The sequence below is a fragment of the Amborella trichopoda genome, chromosome 10, assembly GCF_054954075.1.
Source record: "Amborella trichopoda isolate Santa Cruz 75 chromosome 10, AtrichopodaSantaCruz75HAP2 v2.0, whole genome shotgun sequence".
Lineage (NCBI taxonomy): Eukaryota > Viridiplantae > Streptophyta > Magnoliopsida > Amborellales > Amborellaceae > Amborella > Amborella trichopoda.
In genome coordinates, this window is record NC_142345.1 from 4,333,892 (window position 1) to 4,360,224 (window position 26,333).

The 26,333-nt window shown below is 36.2% G+C and overlaps 2 protein-coding genes across 16 annotated transcripts; one reads left to right on the forward strand and one right to left on the reverse strand.

Moving 5' to 3' along the window:
* Window positions 1-904: 904 nt before the first annotated feature.
* LOC18434724 (disease resistance protein RPM1) lies at window positions 905-5,316 on the forward strand. The gene is made up of 2 exons (XM_006844787.4): window positions 905-3,711; window positions 4,980-5,316. The coding sequence occupies exon 1, from the start codon at window positions 976-978 to the stop codon at window positions 3,661-3,663; it is 2,688 nt and encodes an 895-aa protein (XP_006844850.3). The 5' UTR covers window positions 905-975; the 3' UTR covers window positions 3,664-3,711; window positions 4,980-5,316.
* Window positions 5,317-5,704: 388 nt separating this feature from the next.
* Window positions 5,705-26,109, reverse strand: LOC18434723 (Transducin/WD40 repeat-like superfamily protein). Of its 15 annotated transcripts, none has more exons than XR_016043361.1 (10): window positions 25,688-26,109; window positions 25,377-25,507; window positions 23,702-23,784; window positions 19,739-19,993; window positions 16,753-16,833; window positions 16,556-16,631; window positions 16,214-16,294; window positions 16,051-16,129; window positions 10,915-11,015; window positions 5,705-5,961 (listed from the first exon to the last, which is right to left on the reverse strand). XR_016043361.1 is itself a non-coding variant. In XM_088850409.1 (9 exons), the coding sequence occupies exons 1-9, from the start codon at window positions 25,790-25,792 to the stop codon at window positions 5,928-5,930; spliced, it is 945 nt and encodes a 314-aa protein (XP_088706535.1). In that variant the 5' UTR covers window positions 25,793-26,109; the 3' UTR covers window positions 5,705-5,927. The 15 variants fall into 15 exon arrangements, 6 of the variants coding, with proteins under 6 accessions (XP_088706535.1, XP_088706536.1, XP_020523298.1 ...); XR_016043359.1 differs by lacking the exon at window positions 5,705-5,961 and adding an exon at window positions 10,056-10,708; XR_016043360.1 differs by lacking the exon at window positions 5,705-5,961 and adding an exon at window positions 10,056-10,708 and having other exon boundaries at window positions 16,051-16,136.
* Window positions 26,110-26,333: the final 224 nt, after the last annotated feature.

A 26,333-nucleotide genomic window follows, 5' to 3' on the forward strand; every position in this document is an offset into this window, starting at 1 on the left:
AATGGACATCCCTGTCTATGGGATGTACATACAATTGCTATATAAAAGGAAACCAAATTGAAGGAATTCAAGCTGTAAAGAATGGTGGGGCACCAAATTGAAGGAATCCAAGCTGTAAAGATGTTAGTGAAGCCAAGTGCTACGATTAAAAAAAGAAAAAGGGAAAAAGAAGAAGGACTTATTTTGAAGCTTCTTTGGATACTTTTGAAGCTCAGCAGATGAATGCCTTACTTATGAATAAAGGCATAAGTGTTTCGGGCATAAACATTTATTCATTTTTTAAATAGGGAATGTACACTTTTGAGACTATTTATTTTTTATACAAGAATATCAAAATCACTTATAGCCATCAAATGTAAAATCTGACAGCTTGGGGTATTGGCATAAAGTTTAAAAATCTTCTTTTAGATTTTGAGCCTAGTCAGTTGGACACGCCCTGCCACTTTCTTTCACATCCAACGGCAATGGTTGCTTGTGGCCTTGTTTAAAAAGCATATGGTCTTATTATATACTTCTCCTTTCAAATAAGTAGGGAGAGAAAAGAGACATTTGAATGGTAGTCAGTAAATGAGTTGCTCAAATGGAGGAGAGCAAATGTCTTGGTCAATGACCATAAATTGAAAAGATACTTCCTCTCATGATTATTAATCCTTCTAAACTGGGCCCTAGATTGAACAAGTCCATCTTTTTGAGGTAGTTTCAAGGCTTCAAGTTCAATCTCAGATACTTGAGAGAGGCCTAAGCATCAGGAGTTTTGAGTGCAAATCCTTGGAGTGGAATCACAACTGTAAAGCTAAACAAACAATTCATGGAAAAAGCTTCACCTCTCTTTAATTGGAATCATTTCGAAACAATGTCACTGGCCACTCCTGTCGATAAATAGTTGGTGTAGGGGTAAGAACATGAGAGAAGAAACCTAGCATTTGATATTCCATGGAGAAAACTACGTCCAAGTAGAGTGTATGTCACAGAGAGATGGCAGAGCCTGTTGTATCATTTTTGCTGACAAAATTGGACCAACTTCTCACTGAAGAAGTTCAGCTCCTTTCAGGAGTGAGCAATGATGTTCGATGGATCAACGATGAGCTCCGTAGCATCAAAGCATTCCTAAATGATGCTGATAATGTTAGAGAGACAAATACATCTGTGAATGCTTGGGTCGAACAAGTACAAGATGTTGCCTACGATGCTGAGGATGTCCTTGACACATTCATCATTCAAATTGCCAGGTTACAAAGGAGGAGAGGATTCATGTGCCGACCTTGTTCTTGTATCAAGGAGCTATACATCAAGCACAATGTTGCAACTAAGATCAAGACTATTAGATCACGTGTTGATGACATTGCAAATAGAAGAGAGAGACTTGACCTTCGAATGAGAGAAGAAGGCAGCTCTTCAAGTGTCAGTGCTTCAACAAGTGCTTATTTACAAGCGATTTCTGATTTGGTTGAGGAAGTCGACATCGTTGGAGTAGAGAATAAAGTAGAGTTAATAGAAGGATGGCTACAAGAGCCACAACTCCAGGTAATCTCCATATATGGTATGGGAGGATTAGGTAAAACCACTCTTGCCAAAAGAATTTATAATGGTGAAATTGTTAAGAACCATTTTCATTGCCGTGCTTGGGTTACTGTTTCACACTCTTCCACAGCGAAGAAAATTTTAACAACTATCCTAAGAGGGTTTCTCAAAGATGATAAGGAGACTTTCAAAGGTGCGGAAGAGATGGAAGACAGGGATTTACATGAGAAACTCCACACATGTGTAAGTGGTAAGAAATATATTGTAGTATTGGATGATGTATGGGATGAAGATGCATGGAAAGTGGTTCATAGTTCGCTTCCAAATGTACAGAATGAAGGGCGTTTTATTATTACAACCCGTAAAGGAGATATTGCTTTTCCAATTCATGTAATGAGCAGAGTGTACAGGCTTGGACGACTATCAGAATATGATGCATGGTCTCTATTCTGCAAGAAGGCATTTTGGATGGAAGATGGGCAAGCCTGTCCCTCAGAATTGGAGAGGGAAGCACGACTCATAGTTCAGGAATGTGATGGACTTCCCTTGGCGATTGTCGTCATTGGTGGTATGATGTCTAAGCAACCTCGGACAATATCTAGTTGGGTGAATGCTTACCGTAGTCTTGGATGGGAGTTGAGCAACCATGAAGGGTTGAGAGCCGTTCTAGCGCTAAGTTACAAAGATCTGCCACCTTTCTTGAGGCATTGTTTCTTGTACTGCTGTTTATTTCCGGAGGATTATGAGATTCCTCGATCGAAACTGATTAGGCTATGGGTTTCAGAGGGATTCATAGAAAGAAGGCAGGGCATGAAAGAAGAGGAGGTAGCCGGAATTTATTTTAGAGAACTATTGGATAGGAGTTTGATTCATGTCGAAGAAATTGGTGAAACTGGGCAAGTCAAACTGTGTCGAGTACATGATGTGGTGCGGAAGCTAGGTCACTCTTTGTTTGAGAAAGAGAATTTTGGGGCATATAGTGTTGCCACAAGTAGTAAACTCGGCGATAGATGTCGACGTGTCTCGGTCCAAAATGCTGAGCCATGTGTGCCTATAGAAGCGAAAATGTCTCATCTTCGAACATTTTTCATGTTTGGTATAAGAGCCTCATCACCTTCATATTTGTCTGACTTGTTTTCTAAATCTAGATATATGAGGGTGTTGGACCTAGAAGGCATCTATATTGAGCATTTGCCAGATGAAATAGGATACCTCATTCATCTAAGGTACATTGGGCTGCGATATACTGGTATTAAAGAAGTTCCGAGGTCTTTGGCGAAATTAAGAAGTTTGCAAACTCTAGACTTGGAAGGATTCCACGGAGAATTGCCTAGTGGAATATCAGAAGTCGATACTCTGATATATTTGAGTGCATCTCACAAGTTATTTCGAAATGGCTTAAGAGTTCCAAATGAAATCATCAGGTTGACAAACCTCCAGATACTGAAATTCATACGAGCTGATTCAAATATTGCGAAGGACTTGGGGAACTTAACATTGCTTACAAAATTATATGTTCAGCTACAGAGCAGTGAAGATGGAGAGAAATTGTGTGAATCCATTAAAAGGATGCAGTCACTCCGGAAGTTACATGTTTCATCGTTAGGCATCCACTCCCTTCTACAGATCGAAACCCTGGAACCTCCCCACGACACTCTGCAAAAGCTACGTCTAGGAGGGCCTCTAGCTGGTGGGAAGCTCCCCAATTGCATTGCATCTCTCCTCTGCCTCATGCGATTAACCTTATACCAGACCAAACTCAGCCAAGACCCATTTGTGATCCTTCAAACATTGCCCAACCTCACCTTTATCAGTCTACATACGGAATCATACGTTGGCAGGAGTATAGCCAAATGCAGTGCAGGTGGCTTTCCTAAACTTTATGGTCTCCAACTCGGACATCTGAATGAACTGGAAGAGTGGGAGGAGGTTGAGAAGGGAGGCATGCCATTCCTCTTTTCCCTACAAATCAAGGATTGCAAGAACTTGAGGAGCTTGCCTCATGGCTTCCAGCACCTTACTACCCTTAAATTCTTGGATATTGTTGACATGTCTCCGGAGTTTTTGGAGCAGCTGCAATATCCAGGCAAAGACTATGACAAAGTCAGACACATCCCGTTTATTTGGATTCGGAAACAATAAGGTCTTTGACCAATTTGTGTAGGAGAGCTGCTGCCCATAAACTCAATGGTACGTCTCTAACGTTTAAATCCCACTTTCTTTTTAAAATGGAGAATATGCATAGCTTGAACTGCAAAAGGCCAGGGGCAAGCCAGGCGCACCTTAGAGGCCCAACCTGATGGCCAGGTTCGGGCCTCTCCCCAGCTTGACGGTGCTCAAAGGCCTGCCCCAACATAGGTTGTGTTGGGGCTCTTTCATGGGCCCTCTCGGTTCTAAAATTGTGGCCCATTAGCTTGATGGCCCGGGCCTGGGTCTACATAAGCCTGGCCTGCCATTATAAAAAATATTAAAAAAGACATATTTTTAAAAATGATTAAAAATAATCATTTATTTCACTTTTCTGATTTTTCTGAATATTTAATCGTATAAATCATAATTTTAATAATCCATCTCTCTCTCTCTCTCTCTCTCTCTACTTTTTAAGGACTTCTTATACTCATTTTACTTTTTCCTAGTTCTTCTAATTTTAATAACTTTTTGACTTTTTTTGTTTTGCACACTACTCAGCTGAGCATGACTAAGTGACTCAGCTCAAGCCAGGGCGACTTCGGCGGCCCGAACCGAGTTTAACAATGTTGGTTTCTATGATTTGAATTTTCTTCAGAATATCGAGTGTCGCACCCTCAAACAAATCCATCTTCTCTTTGATTTCTCTTTGTGCTTGGTACCATGAATATAATTCTCTGCTGATTTGTCAAATTTGTTGAAACTCATGCAACTGTGGGCAGTTATTTCCTTCCATATTAACTCATCTCTGCAACTCAACAAACTAGTGCTTTTATTGAAATTCTAGATTCTCCATTGGCTACACCAAATCAGACCAATTTAACAATTCTTAGAGAACCCTGAAAAATTAGAATAAGCCCAAAAGTATTTGAAAGACTGCTTAATAGAGATATGAACTGGCTTAAATTTCCAATTTTGAGTCTGTATTCTCTTTTCTTTTCGCATTCAAGTTATTTTGCAGCTGTGCTATCTTCATCTTGGTGGCCATTGAGAGAGCAGTACCGCTCTGTTTTCCGTTGTACAAATTTGATTAAAGAAGTTTGCATATTTTTTTATACTTTTAAATAATTATACCTTGTAAAATACTATGGTATGCAAATTGGTGAAGAGGTATTTCTATACTTTTAAATAATTATACTTTTTGTAAAATATTTCTGGTATGCAAATTGGTGAAAGAGGTATTTGGTTGTTTTTGATTTGAAGGTTGCTTGGTTTAATAGTTAGAGCATATTATAACACTACTTAAAATAGTTCCCCTTCTTCTTCTACAGAGCTCGTGCACGCAGTAGATTCATTTATTGATGAAAGGACAGCATTGCATTTGTGCCTCTTGAATGAAAATTGTGTTTGTCTCGGTTGTGTGCCAATTGTCGCACAGGGTAGTAGTTTTTTGTGTTTCTGTTTCTCCTTTATGTTTGTTGTCAAGATCTTCCATTGAGGGACTCGATCTTTTTGTGTTGGCTACGTTTGTGGACCATGAATGCAGTGTTTATTGGGATTGATACTTTAAAGTTGTGTTGGGTATGGTGAATGTTTGAAAATGTTTGAGTTGAATTTGTTTTTGTAGAAAAGTTCAATTTACAGAGAAAGTATTGAATCTTCAACCAAGGTTGGTTCGTGTCCTTAAATTTCTTGCTTGTCTTCACTGGCTCGAAAGCCTATTTTACCTAAACATGATTATCAGGGCAGGGAGAGGCCTCAATGCACGAAAAAGGATAGAACTAAGAGCATTAAAAAAAAGAAGCTTTCCCTTCCTCTACGATTTCCTTTCGTGTGAACGGATTTAAATATGGCATTTCTCAAGTTTGAAGGAGTCCATTGAGATCCCCTTAAGCACAATGTTGATCTGTTTTGGATGGACAGTATGGGCAAGTTTGATGCAATCCTTGTTTTCCCTTTTCACATGCACTCTTATTGAAAGAAGCCTACTGCTTTAATGAAGTGCTCTCAAAATAAGAGAATGTCAGCAACCTCAACATGTTTGGGCAATGCATACTAACCACTTCAAGCACACACTTATAACTAAAAAAATAATATGAAACATAGTTTCCTTGATATATGAAACAAAAATAATATAAAACATAGGAGAAAATGAATTTTTATAACATATTGGGGGTGGGGATAAGGCCTAGAAGAAAAATAGTAGCTCCTAGCTCCTCACCATCGATAATAGCCAGGCTGCACAATTGTGCCCGCATATCGAGTATTTGCTCGAGAGGCTATTTGGATAAAACAACTAACATAAGATCTGACCTGTAATTTTCAAACATAAGAAAATAAGTTAAGTCGTCAAAGTCTAATGATTTGTAATGCAGCCTAAACAAATGCCATGAAGGAAGAATCATGTCAATAGCATGCATTGAAGTGCATGCAAGTGCACTTCCATAGAGTCATCTGAAGCTACATTAAGAGCCAGTGATGCTAATCATTGTCAAAGTTAGACATTTGAAAGTTGAGTAACCTAGAATCACTGTTTCTTCATATTCTTTTTCATCTTCAATTGGTCATTATAGTTCCCTTGAAAGTAAATAGGCAAAATTGTATGGATGACCCATGAGGAAAAGTGGGAATTGAAGAAACAGGAAAAATAAAAATAAAAATTGTAGCTTTTGAATGTAAGCATCTGGTTTATGGTGTAGCCATTCCACCAATCATTTTTTTTTAATATTGATAAAGAAAAAAGAAACAAAATTGAATATTATCATTCACCGATACTAAGTAAATTTTTTTTTTTTTTAATATTATTAGCCACCCAATTGAGACCAAACCTGATGGCACGACATGTTCAAGGATTCCAATCCGGAAACCAATGGAAAAATAATTCCTATAAAATTTCCCCAAATAGTACCTATCCACTTTTATTAATGTTTTCTGATTGTTTTTACATTTTTAAAGATTTCAAAAATATATTTTTTAATTATAATTGTCTTCCTGCGAATTTTTATATCTTCTAGATTTCTAAAATATTGTATTTGCATAAAAAACCATTAAAAGGTATTTCCGTAATTTTACAAATCTGGAGGTATTTTAGATTACAATTGGGTGGGACCCATGTAGAGGGGCTAAGGGCCCAGTCCCCACACATGTGGAGCCACATGAGGTCGCTCGTGGGGTCTACATGGGCCACACAGGATTTTTATTTTTAATTGAGTTTTTAATAAAATTAGAAATATCCTAGTTGTTTATCTCAAAATATTTTTTTAGAGAAATCATTTACTGGATATTTTTTTGGGATGTAAATACTAAATAATATTTGCCCAATCTAAATTAGGAAAAAGTTTATGTAAGGTTGCAACCTTAAACTATAGAATTAAGGTGCACCTCAAAAATTTATCAAAAAAGGCTGTTTTGATGATAGAACTAATCGATAATCTCGACATCAAGATATATAGATGTTTGCAATATATTTTCAGAATCATCTATTTTCAATATTTTCATAGATTTATAGATTTATTTGATTTGAAAAAAATTTGTAACTTAAAATTTTAAGTTAGAGATGAAAATAGATTTTCATGTCATCCTCATAATTTTTTATTCCAAAATTACATCTTAAGATAAAATTTAGAGGTGCGTCTTATTTTGATGGTTTAAGGTTGCAACCTAATGCAAACTACATCCTTTAAATTAATTTGAATTTTTCATCATCTCTTTGTGAGACAAAAGGAATTATAGATTATCCTAAATTATTCTAGAAAATATGTTCAATTGGTCACGGATCTGGATAAAGCTAGTAAGTGAATAATGTGTTAAATATCAAGGGACAAGATTCCGAAATATCTTCTATAAATCATGATGATTGATTCTAGAGATTGATAGCTTAGATTAATTTTCTCTCTCACCTCCCATATTACCTAAATATTCTAGATAATGTTGAATCATAATATGAGTGGGACTCCCCAAGGCCCTTGAGGCCTATATAAAAGCTGGTTTGCCCTTGTATTCTCCACACACCTTTCAGACTTCTCTTTCTCCACTCTCTCTCCTGCACACAACTTTCTATTCTCTCATCTATGTCTTTCTAACTCCTCTCTCTTCTTTGAAAGATGGTATAGGTGGTACGCCACCCACCACCTACCTCGCAAGGTAGAGAGACCGCCCAACTCTAATTTTTTATTTTATAGGACATGCCATCTTCACATGCCCCATGTGAAAAAAAAAGGTTTTTTTGTGAAACTCTAATTCTAACCCTAACTCTCTCACTCTATAAGTTTCAAATAAAGTTTCACAGAGGTATTTTTTAGTTCAAATTGGTGGATTCAACACGTTCTAAGATCAAGTGCATCATTAGTCAAGTGATCGGGTGTGCTAAGCCCTATAGGCGTAACCCTAGGCAAAAGTCATTAAATCTTCCCTCAGTTATTTATTTATTCCCTCAGTTGTTTAATTTTATTTTCAATTGTTCTTGTCTCATTTATGCTTCCGAAAATTATTGAGTGACCAGTATGAATAAAGTTTATTTGGCAATAAGTTATTAAGATCCTTGTAGGCTTACTTTACTTTATTTGTGACATCTAAAGTAAAATTTCTTGCAATTAAAAAACAAAAAGAAATAAATTTAAATTTTGTGGCCTCAAATTCTACCAAGCCACTTCTTTCAAATTGCGCAAGATGATTGACAAATATTACAACATTGTCCTACATGTGTATACTCGTTGCAACAAAAGGAACACAAGATCATTTATCTCTAGAACAAAAAAGTTCACAAACACCCTTAATTTCCCAATAAAAGGAAAAGTATATAATAGAAATACTTTTTCACCCTTTTTTTTTGCCTAAAAATGTTATAATCATTTCTAACATCAGGTGACCGGGGGCTCTACTATAACGACACGGTTTCTATGCAGCCAACCCACATATTGTAGAAATGCAGGCTTGGAAATAAATATATTTTTTAAATATAATTTGATTGTAATTTTGAAAGAATATATAATCTTTAACATAGAGATCATGAATATGAAATTTGAAAAAAAAAAAAAAAACTATATTAAGAAAACATTTTAACCGTTAGTTACACTTGTTTTTAGATGGATCACCTACTTGCATCCATCTTTAAAATGGATGCTTTATACCTCCAGATCGCATATTGTAGAAATGCTGTCCAACCTGCATGAAACAATTTTCCGTACTATAAAGAACAATTGTTTCATGCGGGCTGGACCGCATTGGTACAATATACGGTCTAGAGGTTTAAAGCATCCATCTTAAAGATTTATACAAATGGATGGTCCATCTAAAAACAATCGTAACTATCGCTCTAAATGTTTTTTTAATATAATTATTATTTTTAGTTTTTAAAATTTATTTATTTATTCATATTCATGATCTCCATGTTAAAGATTATATATTTTCTAAAATTACAATGAAATTGCATTTAAAATATATATTTATTGCCAAGCCCGCATTTCTACATGTGCAGGCATGACTACATGCTTAAACGTGTCCAGTTATAAATTATACTCAATTTTGAAAATATTTTTATCAAACATCTAACACCAACCATCTAGTTTTACATCCAACATCCAAGGGCCTGGGCTCTTGGTGACATCTGTGTATGAAAGTACTCTTGTTGTATCCAATCCCATAAAATGCAAGGAGCTGCACATTGTTGCAAACCATATACCATCAGACTATTTATTTTTTGTGCAAGGTCACAATCATTGTTAACCATTTTGAATGTAAAATTCAATGGATTGAAGTGTCATAATATTCAAAAAATTTTGTTTTTGATATTGTGCCTAGGTAAATGACACATTCTCAACCAAACGATTTCACATCTCATGATCAATAGTAGTTGTGACCTCTTTGCAAAAAAAGTAAATGATCTAATCATACACATTTCCATATAAATATCACATAAAATAGAAGAGTTGCGTATTTTTGCAAACACACCAAATGTTCATGGTGCCCACATTTAAGACAAAAGACCATCTCTCAAAAACCCATTTCCCCGATCTCACAAATAACCCCACCGACATCAAGAAAGTCTTCTACTATTGGGATTATATACAATGAGACAATTTACTTTTGATACAAGGAGGTCACAATTACTTGCAACCATCCAATGTAAAATCTGATAGCTTGGGTGTGTCACAAAATTCAAAAAAATTTCTTTTGAAGTTTGAACTTGATCAATGAAATAAATGTAGTCATCTAATCTCACATTCAATAGTCAAGATTAATTGTGACCACCTCATACCAAAGATAAATGGTCTCATTGTATACTTTTCCTTTGCTATTTCAATCTCATGTTTTTTCTCATCCATCCCTTTCCCGACTTATTTGAAACCATTTTCTTAGACCCCTCTCTCTCTCTCCCTCTCCCTCTCAAAACATAGTGCACAACTTAATGAGGTGATGAGACCATTATCTTCATGTACGCATCCTTTCATATTGTACAAGGGTTTAATCCTAGTATTAATACACATGTAAATTAAATTAAATCACAGAAGATTAGTGTGAACCATTCTATCAAAGCACAAGGTACGGACCATCCTTACAGCTCCAGTTCCTGTAATGGGTGGAGAGCTCTCCACTGAAGTCAGTAAAGCAGGTTGTAGACCACATATGATGTTGTGGAGCCATAACTAACAAATAAAAGAAATCCAAAAAATGAAGCACTTGGCAAGGGAAGTAAGCAGGCTTTGTTGGTCCCTATACACATTACTTCAGTGACTAGACTGACAGCCGTCTGAGCTTTGATTGAAGTGATTGCAAACAAAAAACAATTTCAGACATTAATTGCAACCTAACAAGAAGAATTTCCAGTAGTCTGCCAACTATCAGACCAAGGCCGGACAACTGTTGGTCCCCAAACAAACAGAGATTATGTGTATGGGAACCACATAAAGGTTTCGTGAGAAGAGAATCCCAAAGAGAAGATCTCTAACCATTATCAGTGCATTCAGGTTTCAAAGTTCCCTTTTACTTGGAAGTGCGAGAGCTAAATGGCCTGACTAAATCATCATCGACATTAAATACATATATCTCAGGAGGGAGCTCCCTGTGACATAGATAATCCAGTAGATGCCATGAGTTAACAAACAAGAAAATACATGCTTGAAACCTTAACAGACTCACATGTTCAACAAAGACACATGCTTCTTTGATGCTTATATATTGAGCTTATGTGAAACAGCTGCGAGAGAGAGAGAGAGAGAGAGAGAGAGAGATTTGAAAGGGTGGTAAATGAGGTTAGTAAGAACTCACTTTTCATTTGCTTCTTGGTATGTATGACTTGAAGCAACAGCCAACATCTCACCATCATGGTTGTAAGATAAGGAGGCCACACTGGCTGGGAACTTTGGGAACTGCTATGAAAGAAGAGAAGTCAGCACGTCCCTATTTGATGTGGATTCATCAGGTGGATCGGGCATTGACAAAGACCAATAAGAAACTAGTTTGCCCATTAAATTTTCCAAGGAAACTTCAAGGAGTAGTACAAAACCTGAGCAATAGAGAGGTTCATCTAGCCTTCAAGCTGTAAGAATATCATATAGTAGTATGTCTCAAGGGACTGTAAACCTCATACGAGTAACAAGGTTGCACTCATTCTAGTGATGTGATCCATTGCTTTTACAAAGTTACGTTCATCTCAAATCCATGCTAGACACATTTCCTGTTCCTTTCATCAGATTATTTGTTGGTAACAATAAATCAAAACAATTCTTTCTCAATTGGTTTAACATCTCTAATCTTCATTTACTTTTTAATTAAAGATATAGATCCAGATTGCAGATTGTATTTCTGTCCTTTCCAATTAGTAATCCAACACTTACATAAGCTACTTTTATTTGAGTTACTGATTGCTAGTGGGGACTTGAAGTCCTCAGCTCATGGCTTCACAGACAAGAATAATAGATCGAATCTCTATAGAGGTCTTCTCTCTCGCTCTCGAAGCATACAACATTTTTTTAAATATGCAACTGCCCCACTTAATTCTGGTTTTTAAATATTTTTTAAATTTGCAATGCCCCACTTAATTCCGGTTTTTACAGTGCTCTGGAAATTGTGATGAATATCAATTCCCCTAATTCCACAACAACAACAAAAAACATATACAAGCACACAACTATCTTTAAGGCAAAACCTAGGAGCCAGTATGTGATGTATCATTTCATGAAAGAGCCCTTAAAAACTCGATATTTTAACACAGCCCTAAGGGTGAAAGCCCGAGCCCCGGCCACAAAATTTGGACCGAGAAATGTAGGCCCCAGGGTTGTGTTGGGCTGAACTTGGGTGAAGGTCCAAACAAGTCCAGCCCAGCTATCTTTTTTAATACTTTTTGTAAATTGATTTTGACTTGGCCCGCTGACCCCAAATAGTTGGGAACAGGCTCTGTGATGATGATGATTTCGACTTGGCCCAAATCCACCCAACCCATTAACAAGGCCATGCTAGACCACCTAACCCAAGAGTAGGGCAAAGCTTGGGCCAGAACCCCTTTAGCCCTGCTCAGCCAGTCCAAGTCGGGCCCCCTCAAGCCGCCACGGCCCAACCCGTTGCCACCTTATATAGCCTCTATATGAGCCATGGAGATTAAAGAGGAGCCATCCATATCCATGCTAGAATGGCAGGGGAGCACTTTCCAATTTTGCCTCTATGCCAGAAAACCTCGGCTTTTTGGAAAAAGGTGAAGATTCAACCACTCATTTCTTTAATCATCAACAGAAAAAGCCCAAATCGACCATAAATTCATATCGCCAAGCAACTTTTGGTTAGGAGAATAAAAAAGTGGTTGCATGAAAAAAAATAGTGACTGGTAAATCTTACCCATTTTCAAAGATTAGTGCTTGACAAGGATCTGAAATACCGATATTTTGCTTTCTACTCAAGAGGAAAACTTACTCAACATATCAGTGTCAGTAAGACCAATATCTTAGTAGAATAGAAATTGTAAAACATTACTATTTTTAGCAGTATATTGTAACAGTAGTTTAAAAAGACTTTTATTTTGTGGAGTGAAATTGTAAAGTGCCCTTCGACCAATTATGACATGGGCACAAAACAAATGAGATGGATATAGAGTCAAAATCATCGATTCCTATCGCACCTCATAATTTACCTTAAACTACTCATACACAGTGTATACATATTTCTAGTGATGATTAGAAAGGAGGCATTAGTGGACTCAAGTGGTTTGAATCAAGTCAATTCATGGGGGTCTCAACTTATAAGTCAGAATAAAAGAAAATTGAAGAAAAGCTGAGCAACTTTTTCAACAGTTTAACCTCAAGCTAGTCTAAAGAAAAATTGGAAAGACAAGGAATGAGACTGAGACTTTTAAGAAAGTTCTTAACCTTTTGCAAGTTGGGAAGATCTTTTAACTGTTTTAGTTTTTAATTTAAATTCCTGCATAGGCCCAAAACTAGGATGAGAAAACTGCTAACTTTGGGGCCTATAAGACAACTGCCTAGTTTGGATTAAGGATGTCGATTGGGTGGGATTGACCTGAATCAGGTTCAAATTCGGGTCCATCTTTTGGATCTATCAAGTTGGGTATGGGTCCAGAAGTATGGACCCAAGAATCGAGTGAGATTGGGTTTAGGTCCAACCATGACCTAATCAGGTCTTGTCGGGCCCGACCCGCTGTTGGGTGTGTTTTCAGTCATATACGAGCACCAGATGCATTTTGATACTGATATAATAGCCAAGCTTCATACGAGGCTTAATGAAATACCCCATGTGATGCAAATATATGATATGATCAAGATCCATCATATGAAAGGCTTGATATACTTAAAGGAATCTTGCATCATCAGTTAGTCCTTAAAGGTTCTAACTCACGACTGATAATGCCAAAAGCCCGTCAGCTAAACATATTCAAGATTGACATAAAATGGTAAAGACATCTCCTTTTGTGACAAGTTTAAGGATACATATACTCCTAAAGCTGTATGTACGCTTATCCATGCGATATGTGGAAGAACGGATACACCCTAATATTGGCATTTATTGTTGGTTATGCACATGTGCTATAACTTACAGTCAACGATAAGAGATCATGAAGACGTTTCTATTTGAGACGAAACTCCGGAATGCATATATTCCCTGGCACATAAATGCCTCTCTATTAGATAGCGGAGGAGTTCTAAGTGAGATGTGTTGTGATTCTTTAAAAGACCCATCGTATGTTGAAATAAAGGGGTTTTGACCGATGGGGCTTAAAGGAAACCTCATCATAATATATTGAGGTGAATTCCTAAAATATATCTATTAAGGCCTCATGTGCCTTAAGGTCCAAGGGTGATATGACTTGGGCGATATTTAGACCTAGCTTAACCCATGTCCGTATCCACCATCAGGTCAGATATGCCCTAGCTGGCACCCCGAAGATCGATGCCTTCGGGACCAAATTGACACTATCAGGAAACCACGTCGAAGTGTTGTGACCCTTTTCTTGAAGTTTCATATTAGTCGAAGGTTGGATAGCTCGTTGAACATATCTCATGCGTTCCAGACATAACAGCACTCGACTATTGATATTGTAATTTCTCCCTTAATTTGAGGAATTTCCCAAGACATGAGGACCGTTGGATCCTCGATCCTATTACCCTTAAAAAGGTGTGGAAATATTCTATGCAAGTGAATAAAGTATATTCAGCACGATGATGAGAAAGGTGAACCAACGAGCAATGAAAAGGGAAGATATGTCCTAGTTTTTCTCATCAAACATCGACTAACTTGCAAGGCTGCAAATTTAAAGTTCAAAAGAGGGATGGTTGGCCACATCAGATGGGCGTGAATTTGAATTCGCGTATGGTTAAGGGTTGACCACATATGATAAACACAAATTCAAGTTTATGTGTGATTGAGATTGGGGTTAAGAGATTTACCACAATTTTAAACTCGTGTGAAGCCTTGAGTGTGAGTTCAAATTCAAATCCACGAAATCCGTTGATTTGAACTAGAAGATCAGCTCACATATTCAAATTCACGTAGAAGATAAAGACAAAGTGAAGATCCAGCGTGAAGGTGAGGAAGAGTATAAGCATCATCCAGAAATCGACGATGGAGATGATATTTTTTGGTTATCAAAGAGAGATTGAAGGCTATCATTTGAAAAAAATTATAATAAGCCGGGTGAATAGATGAGAACGGGGTTCGCATATTTTTCCTGGAGATAGGTACTCTTTGAGAGGATATATCTCATAAGTTGATCAAGTACTAAGATAGAGTAAGAGCAAAGAGAAAAAAAACAAGAGAGAAATTGATTTGTGCTCTAAAATACCCGCTTGAAGCCCGTTTTTTCTGAAAATGACAAAGACGTAGGTTTAGCATTATTGCCATAGATCAGTTATATGGGTTGATATCCCATTTGATGTTATATCCTTTTATATGTATGTACGTCTTGTTTTGTTAGAAACGAATGTATAGGTCTTGAGGTTATAATCAAGGGTAGTTCACTTTATTTGTTTTTTATCGCATTATTGGGTCGATATAATTGTAAAAAGGGATTTAACTCTTGGAACTATTTCATTCCTAGCATATGATATTAAAAACATGTGTTTCTATGATATGGAATGCACGGGCGAATTTGACCCCGAATGTGTTGCCCTCTGACAAAGCATTTAATTGGAGTCTCAGCATGTTTTAAACTATATTGTCTTTTTTTAAAACATCAAATACCACCTTTGCTTATGGCAATTCACATTTCGGAGTGTCCACCCGACTCCTTAGGTTTTAATAAAAGCTTCCATTTTATGCCATAAAACATGAATTTATTAAAAAAATGATGCAGTTTCTGTAAGTCCTAGACTTTATGAAAAAAAGTAAAGCATCCGAGAAGCACTTTGGGCATTGGAAATCTCTATGATGGATCTAAAATCAATTTCCAACATCAACAATGAAATTCAAAGCTTGAAAAATATTAATGGACAATCTTAGATAATACATTACAATATACAATTTTGGGTGAGTTTTGAGGTGAGGCTTTACTTATTTTGATAGGGATGCAGCCCTATAAAAATATTTTCCTTAAATAAGAAATAGAACTCGATCCAAACCTACCCAACCCGACCCGACAAGTTGGGTTGAGGTCGAATTGACCTGGAGCCGACCAGGTCTAGGTGGGGTCCATGTCGAACCTTGGATTTGTAGGATCGGGTCAGGGCTGACCCATACCCAATCAGCCCTTTTTACATCCCTAGTTTGGATCAAACCCAAGACAATTCGACTTCAATAGTTCAAATATGAATTGCAAGTAAAGGAGTATTATGTATATTTGTCCAGCATTCAACCATATGTATAAGAAGCATCTAAAATCAATTGAGAATAAAAAAAGAAGTGAAGCTACCAAAATTTCAAGGAACAAAGGATATGAATGACAATTATAAATATGATTACCTCATAAAGCCTTCTCCTGCTTTTACCATCCCAAGCAATTGCATATCCTTCATTATCTCCAGTGATAAATGTATTGTAGCTGCAAGCTAATATTAAGGTGAACTGAGCTTAAATATTTCCATATAAAGAAACATACAACTGAAGAGAAGATAACAGAGCAGACCTAGGATGCAAATCAATCCCATTCACAGCAACCAGATGATGTCTTCCATTGATAGACTTTGGATGACATCGGAAAGCATATCTGTCATGGGAATATTAAATCAATCCGAAAACAAATTACAAAGAAAACCAAACTGAAAGAAATAAAAATGTAAAAACGAAATATCCCACCAATGGTGCAGTTGCGACCTTGGTCACAACTTTAAGAACAGCCAGCAGTAAAGTAGAACAGTTCACTCCTTGTGGAATGCCAAGTCTAGGAATATTTCATCAAGTACAGGAATGTAGCAGATTGAATTTAAGTTGAAGGCATGTAGCGAATTTCAATTAAATAAATACGAACCTATTGGCTTGTGATGTTTCAGACATTGCGAAAAACTCCAATTCAACTTGTCCTTCTACTGACCCAAGAATGTACCCTACAGAATAAAGTGAGCAATTAGTAAAATATATTGACAAAAGAATTCAGTTATGACTTTATTCAACAATAACTTTGCTACACACTAAAAGGAGAGAAAGAAAAGGGATGATATACTGTACCTCATAAGAGTCTGATATTGGGTACTCGTACCCAACATTCAATATCCATACTTATCCCCAAATTGTGGAGATGATAACTTCCTATTTAAAACAAGGGCAGACCTAAAAGCAAATTAACAACTCACCTCCCACCGGCAATGGAATTAAGGATACAGAATGTTGGAACTGAAGCACGGAATAATTTTTTCATTAAATAAAGGCAAAGCAAAAACATCCCTGATTTCAGTGAAGGATTAACATGAAAGCATGATTTAAATGATTAATTTGAAAGTTTGTCGCATATTTGTCACTTTTTTAGGTTAATGTAGTATGTAACATTTCACTGGTAATGCATGATACATAAACTTTAGGGAATTATCAAAATACACCTAACATATGAAATATTTAACATTTTACCCTAGGTGTATTTTGATAAATTTTAAAAACAATTTTGATGTGTTATTTGATGGGATATTTGAAAATTGATCAAAAGAATGTCATGTCAATTTGAAATTAGAGAAAGAAATATGGGTAATATGTTAAATAGTTCAAATCATAAGTGGTTCGATATATTTCCCTGAGAACAGTTAGATCATTAACGCTCATGATAGTTTCACCAATAGATACAGTCAGAGAGTAGCAGTTAAGAATAATCTGCAGACGACATAAAATACAGTCATTGCATCGTTTTCTCTTATCACATTAAACTCCACAACCTCCATTATAGCTGCCTGAGTACTCATATGAGCAAAAACAAAAGTTACATTAAGGATGCCAATGCATGTCTTAGTTGATGTGGGCTGCAAAGTCTACAAAATGCAGTACGATCATGACCAAACAAGATCATTAACATTCTTAGTTCCAACTTCCATAAGATCAGTTCATTTTATTGTCCCACCATGGCAGATTTTTTTTGGACACCTAATTAGACAAAGAAAACAAGGTGCCTGGTAAAGAGTCCTAGGACACCTAAAACTCAAATCTGAAACATTTTTGACATAATTGTTCAAAGATTCAAGCCATTTCAATATATATATATATAAGATATTAAAACTGTACATTTTCATTGTAACAACAAGTAATAAGATGACAGAGGTAAAGAAATAAAAAATAAAAGAAAGTGGCAAATAAAAAAAGAAGAAGAAACTACTCAAGGAAAGCAAACTTCTCACCCAATAAGTAGTTACTGGTCCTCAAGGAGGGTGACAAATCATTCATTTATGTATATGTGTGTGCGCATTTGCACGTATGCGCATTGCACACACACACATATCCATACATATAGGCAATGTTAAAAAAGTCGGATGCGCCTGCCTAGGAAGGCACCTAGGAACAAGGACAGGCTAGGCCCCTAAAGAGTCCTTAGGGCAGCGGTTTAGGCCGCAAGGGAGTTCTTAGGGCAGCTTTAGGACCCCAAAACCATGAAAAAAAAAAAATTACAAACATGTGAAAATATCAAAAAAGAAAAAAAAAAAAAAAAGAATATCAAATTAATACATTATACCCAAAAACAATGTCCAACTTAATTCAAATATTGTAATGCACTAACCTTTTCAAAAAAAAATTCAGTATAGGACCAAACTAGGAAATAGTTACCAAATATTTCAAGTTTTCAATTACAAACATGTAAAAATATCACAAAAGAAAAAAATAAAAGAATATCAAATTATACAAAAAAAAAACCAAGCCCTAATTCAAATATTGTAATGCTAACCTTTTTAAAATGAAACCGATATCAGGCCAAACCAGTGATCTTTAGTTGCCAAAAGTCCTCTTATAGGGCCACTCCAAGTGCCAAAAAGTATCAGGAACTATATCCTTCGATTTTGCAAGAAATAAAAAATGTCGAATTTTTTTTCTATCTTGAGTTAAAATCTCAAAATCTAAGTATTTGGAGAGTTTTTCTCTCTCTAAAATACAAAAAAGGGGCTTTGGGGGACTAGAATGCTCCCCAAAACCCTTCCCCACTTTTTTGGGGGGAAATCCCCGAAATACCCTTGGCCAAGGGCCTATTTTCCGCCCTCAGCCTGCTTGCATCGAGGCTTGGCCTCCTAGGCAGGAGCCTAGACATATGACGCCTAGGTGGCTGGGCGGCCAAATTTTTTAACATTGCATATAGAAAAAACTTCTTTCCTTTTCCAAACATATATGCTCAAACCCATGACATCCAGTATTTAAGATAGTTTTTTTCAGCAGTCCTTAGGTTTTCATGTATTTTTGTTTGGTTGATCCTCTTATAAAGAGCTCTAAAAATGTTTGGTAAACCTGAAGTCTTGAACTCTATGCCATTTACCCCCAATCCAAGTCTACACTAATAGCACCCCTCAACTTAGGTGTTTTGTTGGATTGCCTAAGTATGGCATCTTTCTTGAGGTCCATCAAATGATGGAGGGTGTTCGAGACATAATTGCTGGTGTGATATTCACAACTTTAACGAGGTTGAGTTCGAGAGACTTTATCACAGTGGATCTCTCTCAAAGGGACATTGGAATATGAAATTGATGGCATTTCAAACTTCAAAGGCTACACAAAGAGCAATAATTTTACGTGGTATTTTTAGAGAAAACAAGGTCAGTCCCTGTCAAGAAACACCTATGGTCAGTGCAGGAATTACCATCTGGAGGTAGCAAACAATAATACCCTCTATGGGAGTTCTTCTCAAGCCTTGTTCACATTAGCTCATGAAGTGTGACTGTCAAAAAGTAGCTTGGTAGATCAAGGTTGTAGATTTCATGATGTTTGGGGAATATGTTTGTTGAGATAAAAAAACCCACGAATAATACAGGTTATTTCAAGTAAAGGAATTGCAACCATATCTAAAGGAAGCAATGATGCAACTGGAAAAAGAACGGGGAAAAAGTGGAATGGACAAAAATGCCAAGCATATCACAAACTATATAGGTGTTTCTGGTTCGATAACTAACAGTTACATGTAGGCACTTCCAAAATAACTCCCATAACAATTTGCATGGAAGAAACGAATATTCTTCAAAATGAACGCAATTACCTTGTCCATTAGGGAATGTTCGGATACACTTTTTATGATATATAGAACAAGATTCTCTAATTTGAATTGGATCATTCAAGCTTCTCAGATCGTACATATGTACAGAAACCCCAGCAGCAACTGTTAGATGTAACCCAATGAGGGACATGCATTCCACTTGAGCATCCGCTATTTGCAAATGTCCAACACAACCATATCCCATACGAGTATCCCAAAACCTTAGTTTGTTATCCAGACCACCACTAATAGCTTGACCTGTAAAAGAAAGCTTTAGAAGTTCAAAACTACTTTAATAATGATAATTCTTCAAAAATAAGCTTCGCACAAGGTTGATATAAAAAAACAACTCATAAATCATATAAATTATTTCTTCAAAAAGTACACCCATTTACAACTCTAATGTAATATGCAACAGACAATAAGGAAGATAGAATACACTTGTCCACTGAACCCATAAGTTAATACACTTGTCCACTGAACCCATAAGTTAATACACTTGTCCACTGAACCCATAAGCTAAACTAGTAGAAAGGCACTCAGTGAACTCTTTCCAGATCCATTTCGCGCAAATGAAATATTGAAATCAGAAGTTACTACAAACAGAACAATCAGGCAGACTCTGTTAACTCTTTTCAGAAAACAGTACGGTCCATAAAAAGTTTAGGTAAAACATGAAATGCCCAATATAACCAATATAGGCTCAAACTAGAGCTTAAAATTTGATATAATCTCAGACTCAGAAAGTGCTTTTTGTAACTGATATATTAGAGTAGGGAATGGGGTACCCCACATAATAATCCAAGAGGTAACTAGTTTTTGACAACTTTAAAATTAAAACCATGAGGAAAATAGGAAATGGAATGTTGAAAGCTCCTCTTGTGGTCCGAACTGTGACAGACAACAAGATAGACGACACAATGCAACAAGTCAGAAGACATGTACAAGAGTGGACTAAATTAGACATTTTTTACTTTGTTATTAATCAAATAAAGAATGGAGTGCTAGAGGCATCCAAATCCATACGAGTGGACCAATGAAAAATTCAACTAACAATCATAACATTAAAATTGTGTTAAATTATTCAAATTGTGCATTCTACACAAGATCATATGGACACATGCACGAGATATTGCACTATAGATCGTTAATTTTAATGGTGTTTCAAACCAACTTTAAAACATTTACCAGAGTGAGTTCCCATTTGAGAGAGCTACAATACGATGAACTTCGATCTTGAGAACTAGATCAACACTCAACTTCTGCATTGAACCACTCTTGTACTTTTGTAGTACTCTTACCTAAACTCACCTAATTCATGCCAACCATAGTAGATAGACAATTAATGACCTTACCCATTTCGAGTTCATTTCTAACATTTCTGGGACTTTTAACTGCAATTGGCTGTTTTGTGCCCATTTCTCCTTCATTCTTCGATCTTTCCCGGAGAAGCTTGTTTATAATTTAGAAATCATCTTGATAACCCAAACCAAACCACATTGTGGCAAGTCAGCAGGATTCCCATACTTCCCAGAAGTTTCTCCAGAGAGTGCAACTCAAAGGAAATTCTATCGAGTGCTTCCCTGAGCTCAGTTGTATACAGTGTCAGATGCATCTCAGAGTTACCAAGACAAGGGTATCGAATACCTTGAAGGAAAAGGATTGGCATGCCTGTGAGTCATTGGGAAGCACTAACAGAACAATTTTTTAAACTTTAACACCACTTCTTGTTGTTAATGTGTTTGTAGTCAGTTTGAGCATTGCAGGGGTGGGAGAAGTCGAATAAAATTGTATGGAATGGCTCTTGTAGTTTGCCCTGAGTAGAAATCACACCTAACTCATGTTGAAGTTGACTAAAGATAACTGAGAACCTAGTTTTATCACTATTGTCAAAGACCTGATTCCACCTACCCTTTGCTTCTACTCTGTCTCTTTCGTTCAAACTTTGGTTCACCATCGAGATCAAAAATCGGACTTGGTTTAATTTTCAGTTACTAGTTTTGACCGCAGTTAAAAGCTGAGTAAGTCTTAAGGGAGATTCATGCTCAGCTCCCACAAATGGAAAAGCAAAGTGCAACTTGAAGTTAACAACAGATAGCAGAGAACATCTACGATTTTGACCACAGATAGCAGAGAGATTTACGGGATTGGAGGCTGGCTAGATAAGGGCCTGGTGAAGTTGAGCACAGAGGAAAATAGATCTGCAGAAGTTTACAGCAATTAGACACAAACTGGGAAGTTTTGGCCACACATAGCTCAAGCCAGTGAAGTTAGCCATGGGCAAAGTTTAACCAAAGAACTGTTAATAAACCTTCTGGAAGATTTCCCTCAACTCTTTATGTTCCGAAGTAGACCAAGAACACAACTTTCAGGTGATCCTCATCTCCTGAAAAAGGCAATAAAATCCATAAAACTATTTCTTTTTACACTTCTTTTGTTACTACCATGTACACGCTCAATTGTCATCATACGAATTCATGTTAGAGTGCATGCAACAAAATTCACAGCTACTTTCTTATTCTTTTTTTAAAAAAATTAATGGATAGCCTCCAAGTGGAAGTGATGAAAGGTTTCACAACCAAGTCTAGGGTCACTCTCTCTCTCTCTCTCTTTTTTTTTTTTTTGGAGTTTCCCAATGTTCATTTGTAAATCCTATCCCCATGGCTGTTTTCTGACTAGCGTGGTTTCCACTTTCTAATAACAAGTTGTGAGTATAGTCGTTAGAAAATCTTGTGATTCCGAATCGTTTCAAGAATTGCAAACATGGAATCACTGGTGGCCAAATGATTACTATAGCTAGAAATTGCCATCTGCACAAGGCATATCACATGAAGCGGGATTCCTATCATTTAGGGATCTTGCTTGGATCTAACAGGAATTGAGATTCCAACCCCATTAGAATTGCGGTCCCATCAACTTGGGATCAAAATTCCTGACTTACAGGAATCACCACCAAATAACTTGGAACTAGGTCAAAAATTATCAAGAAACAAGTTCAAAATGGCAAAATATTTAAGGTTTTAGATTATCACTAAGAACAAATACACTAGTATTGGATTCAATAAATGGAGTACGCTTACTCAGAGCTCTCTTGTTGTTGGAATCAATGTCTTTGACATCGGTCCCCTATCATTGGAGTCGTTGTATTGAGTGCTATTTATCACAATTCTCCACAAGTATTAGAAACAAGGTCGTGTACCCTTAAATAAAAATTAGAAGCAAGGTCTCATATTGGTTGAATCACAGTCTTGTGCACCTATGAATCGCAAAATTTGGTGAGGTGTAATCTAGATTCCAAAAAAATCGGAACAAGATCCAAAAAATGTGGAATTGTGATTCTTAATTTCCAGGAAACGGGATCTGTGGTGATTCCTTCGCAGAAATGTAGGATAGCAATTCCAAACCGCAATCGCTACGGAGGGTGGACAATTCTAGTAACTATAGTTGTGAGTGTCATGCTTCACAATCAACAAGATATCATGAATCAAATAGCAAATCTAACACTCTAGCCTCACAAATATGTTTCTATTATTTTCTACATGAATGTATTTTGCCTCAATCCATCAAAATGTCTAGATACAAAAGGATCATCATAAGCCATGTAATTTGAATGGCCGTCTATTCCTCAAGAAGGTTCTGCCATAGAATGTAATGTATATGCTTCCATAATCATCCAATCTGATAATGATCACGTTGAAGCACAGTGCACATCATTTTTAGACATATTTTTATATGGCATACATTGTGACATACACCTCATAAAAACATAAAGTAGTTTCACTTAAAACAAACAAAAAGTGCAAAGTATTCTAAACACTTACGATACAAATCTACAATATTATACATATTAAACAACTTACCAAATGGTCATGAGGCAAGAATCATTCAAAAACATGCAATTTTGCGAAATTGAACTAGAACCTCAATGGATGAAATTTTGACAAAAGATGGAAATGGAATACATACAAGTTTCCTTGGAATACTCGACACAAATGGCCAAATCATCATGATTCCCCAGGGTGCTTTCATTTCCCATATGGAAGTCATACCTAAAAAGAAGTTAGCTAACAACTTAGATTGATGAAAGTACGGAAGCTGACAAAAAACTGACTATGAAGAAGATGTTATGACAAAATTAAGATTTTCTCGAGGTGGAGAAAAAGACATATTGAGATGCAGGATTACAATTCCACAAGTGGTTAGTCATCAACAAAAGTATCACTTGTACAAAACAAAAATTACTCGATTTTTAAAACATAGTCGGCAGTAAACTAGATGAAATATATAAAATATGTTTGTACTATGAATAATAAATAACACATGGACATGCTAACCAATGTTATCCCACATACCCACCCTTAATTGCTGTAATCAACACAGTAACACACAAAAAAAAGAAGGAAAAACAAAACTCTCTTCTACAGGCAAACACTGTGAAATCCATCATTAAGACCGAAATAAGTGTTTGTACCTTCCAAATGGAAATTATGGAGCAAATTTGGAAAATGAAATTTTCAGTACCTCTTAAGGACATGCCAGCATGTTTGACACAGTGTCCGCTAGCAACGCATTGTAGTGAATAAAATACTGATTAGTGATTATATGAACAACAATTAGTCGTGGATACAAAAACTACATGACGTACTAGATAGTCATATCATATTAAAGCAAAAAGTCGTTGTGTTATGTGGCACCTACATAAGTGTGCGTGTGTGTTTGTGTGTGTGTATATAGTGTTTGTGCGCACTCATGTGTATGTGTATGTGAGGATTCGATTCTTAGCTTGATCTAATACTTCCCCTGCCATTTAACTTTTTGTTTTGCTTTTGGTATTCTTATTGTTATCTTGTGATCATTTTAGATTAGGTTTATTCTTCTATTCTTTTTTGTGAGTTTTAACTGGACTAGTTGGGCTTCTTGTTCTTGGGGTATAGTGGCAAGGTAGCCAACAATAAGAATTATAATGGGTTCTGTAGTTTCCTCTAACATATTTGTATACATTTAACTTAGCATTAATATCCTTTTCTTTAATTCTCCGAGTATGCATAGGACAACATCTCAGACTGTCTCCCATCCAGGAAACCAATACTTCCCAGCAGCTCTGGGTTGTAATTTACCAATTGATTTCGATTACCTTTAATACACTCATTCATAGAGTATGTGAATTTTGTGGTTCACTGTGGCAGTTTAATTTTGGAGCCCACGCAGCTACACCACCATTGAGCACTTGGAGATTTGTGGAGTCACAGAAATGCACAATTCCTCCATTTAAATTAGTGTGGCTTGATGCATAGTTCACTTTAACTCATTCACCAAGAACACTAGGCAAAATCAAACATCATTCTGTCATATAAAGTGTATACAAAGCAAAAAAATATACCTTAAAACAAATTAAACATCTTATGCAAGTGCATAACCACATAGCCCAACATGGTCAATTGAGAGAATACATTTTAATGTCAATACAAGAAAAAACCAACAAAAAGAATAAATAAATAAAGGCATATCAGACAAGAAATACACCAAAAATTAAAGGCGAACAGCTTATAATAATTGATAAATCAAGGAAGTATAAAATTAGAGCAGATAAAAACAAATGGACATTTGCTAAAGGTATATGTTAGGATTAAGAACACATTACCTGTGAACAAAGCAATCAGACCCAACACTTAAGGCAACAGTTTCGCTCTCAAAGCAACAATCAAGGATAGGGAATCCGGAGCTAAATCTATTTCTGAGACATGAATTATTGGCATCATACAAGCTCAGAGTCTGCATAAATTAAGGAAAAAGGGTAAAAAATCTCTAAAAAATAAAAGGTAAATTGGATGCAAATGAAATGTCATGAATACATCAACAATAGTTTCAGAAAAATAAAAAAGACGAATTTGGGTAAGACTTTAAGATAGAGAAGAACTTCGAAAGTAATTTTAAAGAAAAGGAGGAACGTACACAATCCCAAGAAGAGACGAGGAGATTGTTGGATTCTGGTGCAAATCGAACCCTAGAAATGGCATCATTTGGGGGTCTCTGCAACTTTGAAGAGCCCTTCTCCATTAATGAGATGACTCTGGTTTTTGGAGATCTGAGTTCTTTGTTTTCTTCTTACGTGTTCGCCTTTGGCGCTTAAAAACTGTGTGTTTGAAATTTGACAAAAGGGTGTTGTGGTTTGACAACTCCAAACACGGTGTAGACAAAAGCGTATTTACAAAAATAAAAAAATCTTCACATAATTTATTACGAGAAATGATGCTTTCTTGCCCCGATAGATCTCAAAGAATCATCATACAAATTTATAGAAAAGTTAAGTTTTATACCCATGTGATAATTTTTTATAGATTTGTACCAATTTTAATGATGATCATTTGAAGTCCTGTACACATGGATAAAAAAAAGTTCTATAGGATCATTACTCATTTATTATAAGATGTATTATTTTTAATATTTTAAATTATTTTTTTCACATATGTATATCTTGAAGTTGATATAATCAATTAAATAGGTTTTCACCATCACTAACAATTAAATAATTTTTTTTTATGGATTTTTTATACATTACCTTTTTCTAAGGTTGCATCCTATATAAACTTTGTCCTTC

Bases quoted from the DNA above. Each gene is read 5' to 3' on its own strand.
- LOC18434724 (XM_006844787.4), top strand. From the start codon at position 976: ATGGCAGAGCCTGTTGTATCATTTTTGCTGACAAAATTGGACCAACTT.
- LOC18434723 (XM_020667639.2), bottom strand. From the start codon at position 25,792: ATGGAGAAGGGCTCTTCAAAGTTGCAGAGACCCCCAAATGATGCCATT. The intron at 25,508-25,687 runs GTACGTTCCTCC...TAATTTATGCAG, and splicing joins TCGTCTCTTCTTGGGATTGT to ACTCTGAGCTTGTATGATGC. The intron at 16,130-16,213 runs GTCTGCTCTGTT...ATTAGCTTGCAG, and splicing joins GGGATTGATTTGCATCCTAG to CTACAATACATTTATCACTG.